The sequence below is a fragment of the Colossoma macropomum genome, unplaced genomic scaffold (assembly GCF_904425465.1).
Source record: "Colossoma macropomum unplaced genomic scaffold, Colossoma_macropomum, whole genome shotgun sequence".
In the NCBI taxonomy this organism is placed as follows: domain Eukaryota; kingdom Metazoa; phylum Chordata; class Actinopteri; order Characiformes; family Serrasalmidae; genus Colossoma; species Colossoma macropomum.
The window spans coordinates 6,406,616-6,424,363 of record NW_023494808.1 but is presented as its reverse complement, the minus strand read 5'-3'; the positions used below and the strand labels follow the sequence as shown (position 1 = coordinate 6,424,363).

The 17,748-nt window shown below is 39.2% G+C and overlaps 1 protein-coding gene across 1 annotated transcript in view; it reads left to right on the top strand.

The window, feature by feature from the left end:
- LOC118797919 (zinc finger protein 658B-like) overlaps positions 1-13,511 on the top strand; it is a 37,230-nt gene extending 23,719 nt beyond the window's left edge. The window contains exons 5-7 of the mRNA XM_036557220.1: positions 6,955-7,188; positions 10,648-11,062; positions 11,887-13,511. Coding sequence (XP_036413113.1) covers positions 6,955-7,188; positions 10,648-11,062; positions 11,887-13,082 — 1,845 coding nt within the window. The 3' untranslated portion in view covers positions 13,083-13,511. The remainder of the gene's footprint in view (positions 1-6,954; positions 7,189-10,647; positions 11,063-11,886) is intronic.
- Positions 13,512-17,748: the final 4,237 nt, after the last annotated feature.

Below are 17,748 nucleotides of genomic sequence, written 5' to 3'. Positions count from 1 at the left end.
TGATGAAGGACTAGAGGATGACAAACACAAACTGTGCAGCAGCAGATGAGCTATCATCTCTGACTTTACATCTACAAGGTGGACTGACAAGGTAGGAGTGTCTAAAAGAGTGGACAGTGAGTGGACACGGTGTTTAAAAACTCAGTGCTGAGAATGATCCACCACCCAAATAGTACCTGCTCTGTGAGGGTCCATGGTTGATTGAACTGCGGAGAGCTGATGGAGCTGATTACGATCACAAGCAGAGATCAAGGATAACTCATGGTTTCCTGGATCTTTTCCTTCGTTTCTTGCTTGGCATCTCTCTGCCAGCCGATCAAGACTTCCTGCAGGCCTTGCTCACGCACAGTGAGGACAGTGCAGAGGCTATTAAGAGTACATGCTGTAATACTGTATATCAAGGACATTTCTCCAGAGAGATTCATCAACTTTTTCCTTTGCTTACTTGAGATAAAAGACAACACATTGCATGATGAGATTCAGGAGTACTTGCAGTCAGACAAACACTCTATCAAAGAGCTCTCACCTGCTCATTGCTCTGCACTGGCCTATATGCTGTTAATGTCTGAAGAGGTGCTGGATGAGTTTAACCTGAAGAAATACAACACGTCAGTGGAGGGTCAGAGGAGACTGATCCCAGCTCTAAAGTGCTGCAGCAAGGCTTTGTAAGAATAAATCACTTAAAAGTTTGATAATACCTTAAACAATTAGATCGATGTGTTATTCCTCAAAGAAAATATTTAATATTACTGCCTTATTTGAGTGTTTAATGTGTAAATAATTAAGTACTTTTGCAATTATTGTAATCTTTTGCCATGGTTAGCCATGGTTAATGCAAGGAGATATATGCCAACAAATATTTTGAGCTAAAGAAAAGGCAAATGTGCAATAGTATAATATCAAAAGGTGTTGAATTTCTTGTTATTATATTATTATATTATTCAGTTCAATCTAAAAAGGCAAATAAGTTAAAGATTACTTAGAACACAGGTCTATGGTGCAGTAGATTATTTGTGTTTTCATGGTGGGCCAAGGAGGGGGCAATTTAACTGATGATCTCATTTTCTACCACTAAAATAGCCTATCATTTATTTTTAGATATTGTTCAGGCATAGTTCATACAGTCATACAGTGCTAATGGATGCTCTGCCAAAATATGTTTGACAGTACCCTTTTTTACTTCTTTTCCTCCTCTTCCCTGAAGATATCTGTAGAAATATGGTGCTTATTTTCTCTAGAAGCAGTTTCATTGCATAACTTTAGTATGAAATTTTAAAAACTCTTTTTTTTTTGAGCATCGATAACATCATTGGTGTTTGTATGATCTTGTCTCTGAGATTTACACTTAATTTCCAGAATTTATAACTACCTAAGCTACACTAGGCTTCAAAACAAGTTGAAGAAATATATCAGGCTCACAGCCATCACAAGTTTTTAAATTCTACAGGTTTATAGCAACACCCCTAACAAACAAAGTGCAGATATTGCTGCAAACATTGAGAAAAGCCTCTGTAAAATCAACCACTGTAGCTTGCAACAAAAAGGCCATGAGATCCTGGTGGGATTGTGTATAGTATAGTATAGTATACTATGAGTGTCATTACTATAATCTGTTCTGCAAAAAATGTTCAGCCACTCTTTACCTCATCATCGGTAAATCTCCAGACTGCAGCTGACTACATATTATTTGGGTGGTCGTTCATTCTCAGAACACATGAAGATTCTAACTTAGGGGTCAGCCAACTTTCAGATGGACAAAAAAATTTATACCGTAAACTGAAAACTTTGAGGTTAGTAGTTCTTATTTACGTTTATAAATCTGTAGATTATTCAAGGCAACTAGAACATTTCTTACCACAGTTTTTATAATTTTGCCAACCTCAATCCTTGCAATTCTCTCCGCATTTTTTCTACTCTACAAATCTGACCCTGACATTGGGGAGATTGTTAATTAGGTAGTGAGTTGCATCAGTTGTGCTACAGGAAAAACATAGCACAAAAATGTGCATTGTGTGGGGTCACCAGTGCTGAGATTGGTAAATGTTGATCTGCAGTAATGTTTCCCAACCCCTTGCTCTCAACATTTTAGTGTTCTCCCTGCTCCAACTCACCTGGTCCAACTAATCAGTTCATTAACAAACCCTTACAGAGTTATACTGTGTTAACGCAAGGAAAGCACCAAACTATGGCTTCTAGGACCAGGTTTGGGAAACAGTGATCTACAGATATTTAAAAAAGATAAAATAAATCCAGTAAGTAACATTCTTTCACAACTAATATTTCAGGCTGGTGTGGTGTAATCTCAACGAAGAAAATGGTAAAGCTTTAGCTGCAGCTCTAAACTTGGAATCTTCCCGCCTAAAACAGCTGGACCTCAGTAATAATGAACTGCAGAATTCAGGAGTGGAGAAGCTCTCAAGTGGACTGAAGAGTTCACACTGGAGAAACTTAGGTCAGCATTAAATGCAAAAGCAAATTATTTATTTTAGGAACTAAGTTAATACTGTACTGGTTATTGTACTGTTTACTGCTAGTATAAAGCAGTTCTGGGGATTTGTACCCACCTGCTATGTTCTTCTTTGTAGAAATCTCTTTAGGGGCTGATATATTCTGTAGCCATAGCCAATCCTGGTCCTGGAGATCTATCACCCTGGAAGTTCAGGTCCAACACACCTTGCTCTAATATTCAGATGCCTCTGAAAAGCATCATTACTTGTATGTGGCGTGCTAGATTTGGGTTGGAGCTAAATCCTGCAGGGTGGTAGATCTCCAGCACATGGATTGAAAACCCCTGTTCTATAGGATGCCTATACTAATCATATTTATGTTTTTTTATATGAAATGTAGCACAGACCATGGAGGTCAGGATCGAATCAAACCAGGCCTTATGAAATGTAAGTCTAAAAAAAAAACACTAGCCCTACCTTATCTTCTGATATGCCCACAGTTGCATATTTGTACTTTCACCAATTCTATATAAGCCCAAAGAACACAAATTCTTACCTGTGGTGGTAATTAAATTTAACTGGGAAGAATTTTCAGGTCATGACGTGGATTTATCCTATATATCTGTATGATTTGGTTTACTTGTATGAGTAATTAATTAAGGTTTTGCTAAGGAAAATGAGAAGTGTAAATTACATAACTTTCACTCTAAAACAATTAATCATACAAGTTGTAAAAGGAAAAAAAATACATTGAAAAACCGAAAGTATAACTTTCGTCTTGTAAACATACCTGTTGTAAACATCTCCTACAGTGGCACCACAGTAGCCTCTAGGGTTAGATGTCTCAGTTTGCAAAGACAAGGAAAATCTCTCTCTGATGAAATATCTTAAAGCTGGGAGGAAAAATTACAAGTGCTTTGGGCAGACAGTTTTCTTTGGCTGATTTTCCCAACTAGCTGACTAATAAACAAGGAACCCAGGTGTTTAATGTTTCTGTTAGGAAGACAAATTTTACATATGTTTTCATTAGCCTTAATGTTAGCAGCTACACTAGCAAACAGGATTGTTTTTGTCCTTGTGATTGTACAATGTATTTGCTTAATGCATGCTGATTATTCTAGTCAGAGAACACTGATGGACAAAAACACATGAAGGATACAAAACTATAAATTTTGTCAAAACAGTGAGGATAAGGGATGCAGCGCTACAGGACAGAATATCACATAACACAACAAAGAACATACTAAGTGCTACTTTTAGGCTGGAATGGCCCTTTGATGACCCAGTCACCTATTTTGCTTTCTGTTTTCAGATGCCTATCTGGATCCACACTGGATCCAAACATGTCAAGTGTTAATCTCTGGTTGTCTGAGTACAACAGGAGGGTTGAACAGAGAGAGGAGAGGTGTGAGTACATCAATCATCGTGAAAGATCTGAGTTCTGCAAGCAGGTTCTGTCTGGGCGCCATTACTGGGAAGTGAAGTGGCATAAGAAAATGATTATTGGAGTGGCATATATAGGGATCAACAGGAAAGGAAGAGGTGATGACTGTAGTCTTGGGTTTAATGACAAATCATGGAGCCTGGAATGTGACAAACTTTGCCAAAGTGCTTGCCATAACAGTAAGAGCACAGTGAAATGTGGTACCACTTCCAGCCAAGTGGGAGTGTATCTGGACTGGCCTGCTGGCACTGTGTCCTTCTATGGTGTCTCTGATCAAAACAAACTGATCCACATACATACATTCCAGTTCAAATTCACCGAGCCCCTCTATGCAGGCTTTAAGTTTGAAGTACCTCAGTCCTCAGTATGCAGTATGAAATAACCTTATAAGGTTTGTGTTTTCAATTTAACACCACTATCCCATCAAAACTGGCATATCAAAACAGTGAAAGAACAACAAAATTATGAGAATTGTGGGTTTTCCCACTTAAATGTAAACACTGTAAATAACAAATGCTGATCCTGCTGACCATTGTAGGGGAGCCTGTGGAACTGTTTTTTTTTTGTGTAAAATTTCATATGTTTCAAAATTAGCTCAGTGGGTAAGGTCAGGTTTTTTGAAGCCAAATCTTGGTTACTGAGCCGGGACATTGAAGGGAGTGACTGGATATATCATTTACTTTTTAAATATCATATCATTGGATATATCATTTACATTTTCTATGCAAATTCACGTCATTATAATTGTAAAAATCAATTCAGGCACACCCAATCATGTTTGGTGGTGACCTCTCCTCAGTATGGTCTACACAAACCTGTTCTAAGCAGCATAAAGTTGTATACATGCCAGAACACAGAAGCTGTATATTTTTTCATTATCTTCTTCAGAGTCTTTGAAACATTTAAGGACTCACGCTGATGTTTTTTGTGATGCAGGAAGACTTTTTTGAGAGGGATGCTGTGACATGAGATAATAACTTGTTTATGCCCATCTACCGGCTATTCTACCTGACATGGTGGAGACATTCATGGTCATCAAAGCTGAACAACAAGATTTTAATTCGATGATGAACCTACAGCCTATGCTGATTAATGTCATCCAATGTTCTATTATTTAGTCAAGTCATTAGTATTAAGTTTTGATGTGCCTTAAGGACCAATCATAGATTTAGCGATAATTATGATTTTAATATAACAAATGAGAAGTCATAAATTGATTAGCTTGATTTAAATATAATTTGCATTTAAGTATAATGATTTGAGAGCAGAGGGTAGAGAACCTGCAGCTGATACAGGTTTGTAATGGTCTGATTTACTTTTGGTGTCATTCTTTGGTTTCAGTCCATTCAATTCATTCTTTCCTGTACCTGTAATGCTGAAATGATTTTTAAAGAAAATTTTGTGTCTTATTTTTGGATATTGGCTTCCTAGTTTTGCTTTATTTCAACTTTTGGAGTTTTTCACATTTTTCAAGATTTTACAGTATTATCTAAGTACACTTAAGTTGTGGTAAATTACCCAACAACATCATCACAAAAGCAATAGATGAAATCTTTTGGGAGGTTTAAAAAATTGTCTTCATAATTCATTTTAATAAAATACTGAAAAGTTTAACTGTTTGGTTATTACAGGTGCCTTAGTGTTAGGTAATGCATCGTTTTACAATTCACAATTTAAAAATACATTTTTGAATTTCTTTAATGTCAAAAGCCACCAGGATCCAAGTTTAACATGTGAGTTTTGTAATAAATGATGGTCGACCAAATATTTTAGAGCAGCAAAAAAGATGGTTTAAAAAATGCATCTCTGTAATTAATTTAAATTAATTTCTGCAATTTCTTGTTTATAATAATAATTTAAAAGATTCCACTTTATTTGGAAACCCTCAATAGATATCAACAGATGTTAAAATTATAAACAAACTACTTGGAGGAAGTCTGGTGATTCAGAATTAGGATTAGGATCTACACAACATCTACAGTGGGCTATGAACCAGAAGATATATGTCAGGCTTAGGATGTAATGAAATATAAGTTTTCAGAACACAATTCATACAGAAATTAAGTATCTGAAGTATGACACATTCTGTTTAATGCAAATTATCAAATGGACAAAAAGGTAAATATGTGTGCATGACGTCATCGTTCGCGTCACATTCAAGCTGCTTAAAATATCAGCACCCCCCACCTTGTGTTCTAAATCTACTCTATATTATATATTATGCATACATTATTTTTTACGTATTTACGTATTTCCTTTTAGGACATCTATTATGTATTCAGCCATCACTACTTTTTCAAAGTATTTTGGCACGTGTAGGTTAGTTGGTGGTTTTAGATCCCTGCTGAAAAAAACAATAAAAACCATTAAGTGTTTCTGTTGGTTCCTGATGGTTTCGTAACGTGTTTTGGCTTTTTAATGGGTTGCTATTACAGTGTAAAGGATCCAATGGCTTAACAGGTGACCAATTTCTGATTCTAAATGCATTTGATGGTTTCCTAATGGGATCTGAAGATGTTCTAAGGGAAAGAAGTGCTGTCTACTGGAAAGCATTAAGCCAGTTTTAATCCTAATGGTTTTTAATGGTCCATTTTCGGCATATACAGTAAATACAATGGATAGGAATTTGTCTACAATTAACCATTTCACATCAAACCGCTCTGGATGACTTTGTTTACATCTCGACTGCTGTATGCGTAAACTTTGAAAATTCGGTGGAGTTGCCTTTCAGCTCTTTCTCTTTGGACGGTAGTAACGCCTCCATGATCGTCCGGAGGGCGGCGCTTTGTACATGTAGCGCTCTGCACCGTCACTTCCTTACAGAAGAAGAAACGGAGCGAGTGATCTGCTGGAGCTACTTCAGCTCGAGAGAAAAAGAGGAAAACACTGAGTTCCGTTTAGAAAAGGGGAGAAATACAGTGTTTCCAGGTTTGAGCTGCTGCTTCTCTCCCTCTCTCTCCCTCTCTCCCTCTCCCTCTCTCTCTCTCCCTCTGTTTACTTCTCCAGACTTCAGGAGGTCGAAGCTCTTGGTGGACCAGGTCTGGCTGCGTCAGTCCTCTTTAATCTGCGAGGATGTCCGCTGATGTGATCAGCCGTGAGGATGGAGAGGTCACTATAACCATCCAGCTTATGCAGGACTCTGGGAGCTGCTCTAAGGCGGTGGGCACAGACCTCACCATGACGGACATTGGCACCCTGGAGGACCTGCAGAGTGAGAACACTCAGCTGAGGAGGCTGGTGGCATCGCTGGAGGCCAGACTGAAGAAGTGGAGGGAAGAGGGAGAGCAGCACTCAGAGGTCTGTGCTTTACGAGATGTTGGTGGTTTTCTATTTTAGCAATTTTAGCGTCTAACACATCAGGCTCAACTCATCAGACTCAGTTTTTATGCTGGCCTGAAGCTCAATTTACAGAAAAGAATCTAATCTAAACTGCAGTTGCAATATTAGTCAGAGAAATTTGAACTGAAGTATTTTGCCAAATCAGTCAAATAGTCCATTCCATGCTGGTCTGTGCTGGTTTGGGTTAGCTGGTCACCCAGCATGGTCATGCTGGTTGACAAGAATACCAGCATCCAAAACACAGCATCCCAGATAGCGAGCATATATCGGTCCGCTGGCTAGATTTTTAGTTAGCCACTGCTGGTCCACCCTCGGACCACCCAGATTACTGTTCTGCATACAAGCTCTGACTAGTTTTTAATGTCCTTAAACAGACTTTAAATGCACAGAGATTTTTATTTAATTTTATTTTATTTAAGACAAATATTACAAATTAAGACAAAAAATAATGATTAGCTCTGATATAAATAGATTTTATAGAAAATGTTGTTGCTGACACTGAGCTAGATTAAAATTATTTACTTAACTAATTTACAAAGTATAACTAAAGAAAAGAGGGAAGGAAAAATCAGTAAATTGGACTGTGAGTGGAAAATGAGGGATGATAACTTTAACTGCCCATGGGCCGCCAGGAAAATGCTGACCAAACGCCAGTGGACTGCCAGCTTTACAGTGGGCCGACAGTGGTCTGCTATCCTCTTGCTATCAGGGCTATCGCTGCTGTCAGAACAAAACCTCTTATCTCCATTTTTCACATTTTTCAGTTTTTGACATAATTTGAAAATGCCTTTACATGGTGTGTACATTTTGTGATGAATGGAACAAAAGTACAAAATAACATAGAAAAACATCTGCTTCCATTGGTTTACATAAAAAGTAAAGAAGGTTTTTTCCTTCTCCTGTAAAGTTACCATTTTGGAGATACAATGTTTTGTTCCGACAGCAGTGAAATACTGGTTTAAGCTGTTTTTAAACACGGGTTTCCAAAACATTTGTTTTTCAGACTGACCACTATCTTACCATCATCAACATCATGTGTAGAAAACGTGTGGGTTCACTGATGGAAATCCCCTTTAACATCATGAAGGGTTTGGTAATGACTTGCTAAGTTGGGTCAGGTGCTTTACAGTAGAAGAACGCTGAGATGTGAAGTGTTCAGCCCTGCTTGAAGTCATTTTGGTGGTGTTGGAGAAGGAAAATACTGTTCTCTGAACTAATTTGCCTGTTAGAGCCAAATAGATTGAATAGACTTAATGCAGGATTTTAAAATGCTGCATTATAGAGTTCAAGGTTCTGACCCTCAAGCCAGTTTGTACATTTTAATGTTTTCTTTTCTCTGACACACCCGTTTAAGAGTCATGGATGGTTTTATAATGGACTGATAAGTGGAGCCAGGTATGATAGAGCAGGAATACTACTAGATGTGCCATGCATGGCCCTTTGTAAGGTTTTTGTAGCTGGGCTGGTCAGTGTGAATGGAAGTTGTTCCATGTTTCCTGCTCTAACGCATCGGACTCAAACCTTGAAGGGCTTAATTAGCTGGCTAGCTGAATCAGCTCTACTAGAGCATAAAAAAAGACAAACAGCACAGTGAGACCCCTGAGTGAAGCCTCAGTGCACAAGCAGTGCCACGTCTTCACATTTTCATCCCAATAAACGGCAAAATAATGAGTGCCTGAATATGTGCCTGTTCATATGTTGATGTTATTATGTTCAAGATACAAATCCATGTATGCTCAAATGTGTAAAATGTTCCTTGTATGTTAAAATTATTCTACAGAGACCTAATTGGTTTGGCTCTAGTAAGTAAAGGTTCTCCAACAGAACTTTTATACCACCTGGTTAAAAAAAATAAATCCCAAAAAGAATGACTAGAATTTATAATTGATTTCTAAAAAAAAAGCCTCTTCTTTTGAGCTGTTTACTCTGACAGGATGTACCAAAATGACTAGTTTTGATCTTTGACACTGGTTTCTAAGAAAAGCGGTACATAAGGGACCTTCAGTTCATGTTTTTTCCGTCATTAAAACACATTATTCACACCTTGAAAGGGCTGATAATTAGCCACTGAGCTGGATCAGGTGTATTAGAGCTGGGAAACAACAAGAAAAAGTCCAGTTTGGACAGTATTGTGATAAGGATTAGGACTTTTAGGTGAATTGGGTGCATTTGTGATGGAAAAACACTAAACTGTGAGCTGGGTTACATGTATTGCTAATTGATCACCGTTAGATACATTTTTAGCTAAGTTACAAATCAACATCAATAAGGAAACAGTAAACTAGTACCGACTAATCCTGGGGCAGAGGGTGCATCACTCTTTGTGCATTGAAGCGTCTCACAGTTGGTCTCACTTCCCTGAGCTGTTAATATGTTCTATGCTTTAAAAGAGCTGATCTGGCTCGTGAGCTAATTATCAAGCTTTTCAAGATGTGCATCAGGTGCATTACAGGAGGAGACCTGGAAAACTGCAGAGATTCAGAAATGCTTACATTCACAGTGACCAGCGATTTCCACCATCAGGCTTGTAGTCCACCTTACCGCTGCTAGCCTGACAGTGTCTGTGTTTACATGCAAAGACTTTTGCTAATCTGATTGAACGCATTCCTATTATAGATGAAGACTGAGGTGTTTATATTCTCACTCTACTCAACAACCTGATGGAAAATCTGTTTACATGCTTACTACAAGTAATCAGATCCAAAATAACACACATGCATAGAGAACCGCTTAGTGTAGACATTACCATGACAACGAGCATCACGTCCAGTCAGAGTGAGACGAGCAGCAGTGAGCAGTGCTTGTGTTTTTAATTGCTTTAAAATGATGTCGGACTCAGGAAAACGTCCTTCACATGTCCTTTTTAAAGAAGGCCGAGAGGAAGACGTCGTGTTCTGAGACACATAAGCTGGACGCTTAAAAGGGTCTTCCTTTCTAAGACCAATAAAGTGCATAACATAACACCTGCACTGCACAGCTTCCCAACCTCAACACGCTTGATTCAGCTCAAAACAGACTCGATCATTAGCTAATAGTGTGACTCGGCTGCAGTGCAGGTGGAGCCAGTGAATCCTGACAGGGGCAAAAATGCAGCTGGTGAAAAACAGGAAGCCATTTAGCTTAAAGTGGGGCACCTGTTGCACGTTATACCACATGTGTAAGCACTTGCATGACAGTTGGTTCTATTAAACAGTTTCATTTCCAGTTCTAAGACACCAGCAGCTAAATATGTTCTTTTTCCCCTCAGTGTCACTTTTGTTGTCCTTCTGCAAGTAAAAAACAGGCTGATATGTTTTTCCACGCTTCACAAACTACTGCAGAGAACCTCATTACAGTCTTAATTGCCTCCATCAGTGAAGTTTGAAGTTTGAAGGAAATAACATTAATAATAATAATCTTGTGTTGTTTTTTCCACAGGGAGCATTTGAAGACTTGCAGAATGAAGACAGCAGAGACCAGCTCACAGTACAGGAGCTGGAGGATGAACCAAGTCTGTTATCTGTCTTGAAAGCAGAACCAAATCCGAAAGAAATAACTTCGTTTGTACATGCTGGAGGAGATGATAAGCCCAGCTTGCTCTCTTTTGCTAAAACTGAACTAACTGCCACAGAAACAAAGGATGTTGTATGTGAAAACGAAAAAGAAAACCAGCACACGCCTCAGAACCTGCCAGAAAACCCCAGTCTCTCTTCCGTCTGTAAAACTGAACCAAACCAGACGGAAATACCTTACCACATATACAGCGAGGACGAACAGCAAGCACCATTGGATCTTTGTGCAGTGAAGCCGGTAGACAGCAGGAAGTCCAGTAATATGAAATCAGATGCTCCAAGTAAGTATGTTTGTTTTATTCTGCTTTTTTTTCAATTATCAGTAGAGATGAGTCGATACAGGAATTGGAGTCTGTATCTAATCTATGTAGATGCCCAATGCTGATTAGTCATTCTGTGGAAACGTCCATTTTTGTGTCCCTAGTGTTTACAGAATACACAAAGTTACAATTTATTTATATTTCAAAATAAAACAATGTTATTTTAACAATTACACCTTCTTGAGCCACCAATTTAGCAACATTGGTTTTTAAATCAATTATATAGAATTCCAAGCATCACAGAAGAGCTCGTCCTCACAGTAATGTGTAAAGGGTGAGGCCATATTTTGAAGTAAAAAACATGTTTTTCTTCAATAATCTGTACATGACTATGAAATATTTAAGTGAAAAATATAAAAAAAAACATATTAGAAAATATATAACGAAAGTTGTGGTCCCCAGGAGTCTCTCTCTCTCTCTCTCTCTGACTCTCTGTCTCTCATTAAACAGAAATAAACTTGTCTAATGTGATGTGCGTCCACACACTTCTGAAAGGAACATAAACCCCATTTCTCAACAAATTTAGCCAGCTGTTTAGCGGTAGATTAGTCCTCTGTAATTCTTTGTCTGTTTGCCAACACAGCGATTATTGCCTTTTATGCATTGCCATCAGGATATCGGTCAATCATGGACGTTATCTGATTATATTGCCCTGTCGCCCAGGCCTACTATGACCAAATCAGGCTCCCCAAGACGTTCTTCCAGAGTACCAGATGGTTTAGTTACAGTGCATCCTTAATTAAAAGTAAATCTGATATTAACTTTTGTAAAACCTCCCTGTCTAGAAATCCCAGCTGAGCCCAGCCAGTTGTGCACCAATACTGAGAAAAGTGTCTCTACATCGCAACCGGTGGACATCCACATGAAATCCCACAGTGGACTGAAGCTTTACTCCCAGTATGGCATCGCCTTCGCTAAATCATCTCCTCTTAAAAGATATACGAGGTTACCCGGTGACGATAGACGTTTCCAGTGTTTTCAGTGCGGTAAAACATTTGCCCAGTTGAGAGACTTTAAAATCCATTACAGGACACATGTGGAGGGGCAGTCTTACCAGTGTTCCCAGTGCGATAGGAGTTTCATTTGCTTGGCAAGCCTTACTATCCATCAGAAGGTTCACAGTGGGGAGAAGGTTTACAAGTGCGCTCAGTGCGATCAAACGTTCACTCACTCAGGAGACCTCAAGAAACACAGCAGAATCCACATCCGAGAGAAGCCTTACCAGTGCTCCACCTGTGGAAAGAAGTTCTCACAACTGTCGATACTCAAAATCCACGAGAGGATGCACACCGGAGAGAAGCCTTACCAGTGCTCCCAGTGTGGCAAGACTTGCACGAGGTTAGACAACCTCAAAATCCACCAGAGGATGCACACTGGAGAAAAGCCCTACAAGTGCCCTGTCTGCGGGATGCAGTTCTCCTACTCGTCGATCCTCAAGAACCACCAAAGGACGCACACCAAAGAAAAGCCTTACCAGTGCTCTCAGTGCGAGAAGACATTCACTCACTCGGCGAGCCTCACCAACCACCAGAGGATACACACCGGAGAGAGACCCTACCAGTGCCCCGAGTGCGACAAGACGTTCGTGCGGTTGAGCGACCTCAAAACCCACAACAGGACGCACACTGGAGAGAAGCCTTACGAGTGCTCGCAGTGTGGGAAGAAGTTCTCTCACCCCTCAAACCTTAAAAACCATCAGAGGACGCATCTGGAAGTGAAGCCTTACAGGTGCAGCCAGTGCGGTAAAACGTTCAGCCGCTCGACGTACCTCACAGCGCATCAGAGGATACATACAGGAGAGAAACCCTACCAGTGCTCACAGTGTGACAAACCATTTGCACGGCTGAGCGACCTGAAAGCCCACTACAAAATACATACTGGGGAGAAGCCCTGCCTGTGCTCCATCTGCGGAAAGGGTTTCATCAAATCATCTGCGCTTCACAGGCACAAGCTGACTCATAAAAACACTACTGTAACGTAGTGTTTCACTTCTCATAGACATTCACAAAGCACTGCTAAGGCTTTTTCTTGGTTGTGCAATAATACTGTGTGGGGTGAGCAGTATGGCAGAAGTAAAGTATTGTGATACGTCAAGATATTTTAGTAATACTCAGTATACATCACAATATTTAGCCTTTTTGAGGTTTGATAAGATGGAAGGGACAAAAGAAGCAGCAGTTGCAACATTTGAAAGTTTACACAGTCAAAAATTTAGAAATACTACAAAATTTCACAAACTGTTCTGTAACATCCAGTTAAACAGGACTAACTATGCTCTGCTTGTAATTAATCATCCAGTTGACCAGTATTCTACAGAGCCCTGCTGGTGACATCCTGCATAAATTTAAATAATGTGTGGCTGTGCCATATTAATGCGTGGGAATGAGATCCTAATGCAGGGGTGCACAACTCTGGTCCTAGAGGGCCGGTGTCCAGCACAGTTTGGTGATTTACATTTTACATTTACAGTATTTTGGCAGATGCTCTTATCCAGAGCGACTTACAATTTGATCAGTTTACACAGGTAGGCGAATATAATGTTAGGAGTCTTGCCCAAGGACTCTTATTGGTATAGTGTAGGGTTCTTATCCAAGCAGGGACTGAACCCCAGTCAACAGTGTAGAAGGCAGAGGTGTTACCCACTACATTATACCAGCAAATGCAACAAAATGCGTTTATCCGTTAATTGCCAGGTTTAGTGGTGTTTAACTGCGCTGGACACCGGCCCTGCAGAGTTGTGCACCCCTGTCCTAATGCGTGGCCACGACTTAGTAAGGCCGGGAAATGAGACAATTGAGACGTGGCCACAACTTAGTTAGGGAATGAGATTATGTCTTATTAAGCTGTGGTTAAGGCTTAATTATCTCATTCCCACGTCTTACTAAGTCGTGGACATGCAATAGGATCTCGTCCCCATGCCTTACTAAGTCCACCACTTAGAAATGCGTGAGAATGAGATAATGAAGTCGTGGCCACAACTTAGTAAGGCATGGGGAAGAGATCCTATTGCATGTCCACAACTTAGTAAGGCGTGGGAATGGGATAATTAAGCCTTGACCACAGCTTAATAAGGCATGATCTCGTTCCCATGCCTTGCTAAGTCGTGGCCATGCATTATTTTAGTTCTTGCCAGATGTCATCAGCAGGGCTCTGTAGTATTCTGACATATTGAGCATATCCCTGATAGCAAGAAAGCATCTTTTGACATTATGTAACAATAAACAAAATACTGTCTTATTGCCCACCACAATATTGTCAGAATAGTAATAGCACTTTCAGTAATGTGAGGGATGTCTAACCTACGCTTTATTTGGAGTGTATTTGCAAAGTAACTTGCAGTTTCGGTGGCCCATATTTATCAAGTGCCTCAGAGTAGAAACACTGATCTAATGTAATTCCTTTCAGTGTTGTGTTAAACACATAACCTGGTCCGAGATCTGCATTCCTACTCTGAAAATTCATTGTTGGCCTATGATTTCTATGATATGATTCCCATTATCCACACAGTCCATCTGCCGACTGTACTAAATTTTGCATGCCTCCTTCAGATTGTGTTCCTGTAGATGGGATGTGTGTAAGTCCTCAGTTCCTGATGTCTCTAAAAGATGGCTTCACTGCAGTTATAAGACTGAACCTTGTAATCGATGAACTGTTGGTGTATTAAAAGTGATTATTACTGAGTTTGAATAAAAATGATAGTTGAAGACTGTTGACTGATTCAGAATCTTCTAATTTGTCTAGCTTAGTTCAGCAGTCTTGTAGATTTGAGTTGTATGTGAATTTTGATTTATTTATTTATTTTTTTTTGGAAAATGAAAAGTGAAAATAAGCACACATTCTCTACAGGGTACATTTTAGTGCACAATTTGTATTCATTTGCCTATTGGTAAAATTAAAACATGATATGTGCCATAATTTTGCACAGGCCACATTTTATGTTTTATTTTCTTCCAGTATGTTAAATTAAGTAAATAAATAGTAACTGTGCATTAGAATGTGCAAAAGGGTGTTCTCTGTAGAGGATGTGTGACTTATTTCCCCTTAGAAAATCAACAAATCATGTAATTTGACAAGCGGTGTCCAAACCTTCATAAGTAATGAACCAGACTCATCTCCAGTTTGTTGTGATGAGATCAGTAAGGTTAGCTTTGCAAATGCTGGAAAAAATAATATGTTAATTTTCAGTTTGATTAGCCTGACTTTTAAGCTTAGTTGAATCTAACTCTGAATTTTGTATCTCACAAAGACAGGTCACTTTGTACTGGGCTACATCATAGTGCTGTAAGCCTGACCATCTCCAGGGCTCGCGGAGTATGAGGTGTTGGATCAATCGGTCACACCTTATTTGGATGATCCTCTATAGATGATCTACAGATACCTATATTAACAAACTTTCTGGTGAGAGTTGATTATCAACAACATTAAGGTTTTATTTAAAGGAGTAGGTGTAGGTTTAGTGTTGAAGTTAAGGTTAGGGTTAGGTTTAAGAATAGGTGTTGGTTTAGTGTTCAAGTTAAGGTTAGGTTTAGAAGTAGGTGTAGGTTTAGTGCCGAAGTTAAGGTTAGGATTAGGTTTAGGAGTAGGTGTAGGTTTAGTGTTGAAGTTAAGGTTAGGGTTAGGTTTAGGAGTAGTGTAGGTTTATTCAAGGTCACACAATTCAAGGTCAGTTGCATGCAATAGATATTTAGTTGAAAGTTAGTTAAAAATAGCCTGAGCATCTACAGTGGACCATCCAAATAAAGTGTTACCAATCAGTCAGTGCTGAGCTTCTAAACCAATCCGGGGACTGATGGGTGTACCCCTCAGGTCACTTTTGTCTTCATAACTTTCATGGCATCAATCACATGAAGAATGCTGGTTTATTTTTCTAAACCTGGATTAATTACAGCCTGAGTATTTAAGCCTGATTTACAGAGAAAGTTTGCAGCCACCTTCATAAAAAGAGGCGACTATGTTCAGGTTTAGTGAAGCTGGAACTTAATTAGGAACCCAGACTAAGCTGAGACACACCACTGGACGCTATTTGACAAAGCAGGATAAGTCATTAAGCTGGATACCTCACATTGGGCCTCATTCACCAGTATGTTCCTAAATTTGTTCTTAAATATGTTCTTGAGAAACGCCCTAAGAAAAAGTCTATGTCAGATTCATGTTTTGTTCTTAAAGCGCAGAACTGATCTCACCTTTGAGCTCTTGAGTGTGTGTAGATTCTGTTCTTACCTAAGAACAAATCCCAGATAAGAAAACACTGCTGAATGTTAGAATCTTCATGAAAACCGCGCAAGTGGGTTTTAAGAAGATTTTGTTAAGAATAGTTGGTGAACAAGGCCCATTGAGTTTAAGTTACACTGTTAACTAAGAAAACCCCGCTTGTGAGATACGCCCCAGCCCTGAGGAGCCGAGATGCAACCTGTGGGCTTCAGACAGGAGGGACGCTGCTCTTTTACAGCTCCAGCTCTCAGCAAGAAACCATGAATCTTTCTTGCAACATCTCAACGTTCACATGTGGGAAACAAAACAGGATGAATAAGTTTTAAGAGTCAATTGGGAGTTGTAATAAACAGTCATATGAAAAGTAATAAGTGAACACATCCTCTACAGAGAACACTTAAATATAGCATTTTTACAGTAAATTTAATGCACAGTTTCTTTTAATTAGCTGAGTTTAACATATTGGGGAAAACATAATACAAGAAACATGAAATGTACCATAACATTTGCACCTGTCACATTTTATGTTTTATTTTTCCCTCAGTACATTAAATTCAGCAAATAAACAGTAACTGTGCTTTAAGATGCACAGAGGTGTGTTCATGGAGTTTGACTGGGGGTGCCAAAACTTTTGCAGCTTTTTGTTTTGCCTGAGGGGGACATGGTTTAGACTGTGGAACAATAGTAAACATAATGAGGGGACAGTCAAGAAGCAACATAAGATCAAGCAGCCATCAAAAAAAAAAAGATTTATTGTGATCTTGAATAGTTTGAATAAAAAATGATTTTACAGCAAAATTATTTAGTTATTTCTGTAACAAAAATTGACTGCACTTTATCTTGGCTTAGCTTGGCTCAGACACGTTCTTAAATATATTTTATGACATACAGAATTAGTGGATAACACAGAGTTCATGGAGCTTATAGCTCTTCACTTTTTAAAAGACTTGATTGTTGATGTGATTCAGCCAGTCTGCTACACAGTTAGTGAGTAAAAAGTAGATTAAATCCATGAGAACATTTAAAATAACAAGGACTATATATTACAGCGTATGAAATGGATTGCTGTTCATCGTTTTTGGTCTGTACGTACTGGCAGTGCCGTCCTGGTAAATGTCCTGGTAAACATCCTGGTAAAAATGCATTTAGTGTTCTCATTAATTGAAGTTAAAAGTCACAGGGCCATGGAATTGGCCACCGGAAAGAACAGGGGCGGTAACCTTGCTGCTACTGTCAGCCGTGATGGTCTGGTGCACCCCAGGGGCCCCAGGAACCCCAGGACCCACAGGAGCCCCAGGAGCCTGAGCTGAACTGGAGACAACGCCATCTGCCTGGTCTGTCTGGTCTTGTACTGAAAAAAGAGAGAGAAATACTGTTAAAGTTGCTGGATAGATAATTACATAATTAATATTTGTTCAGTTTTATTAGAGAAGCAT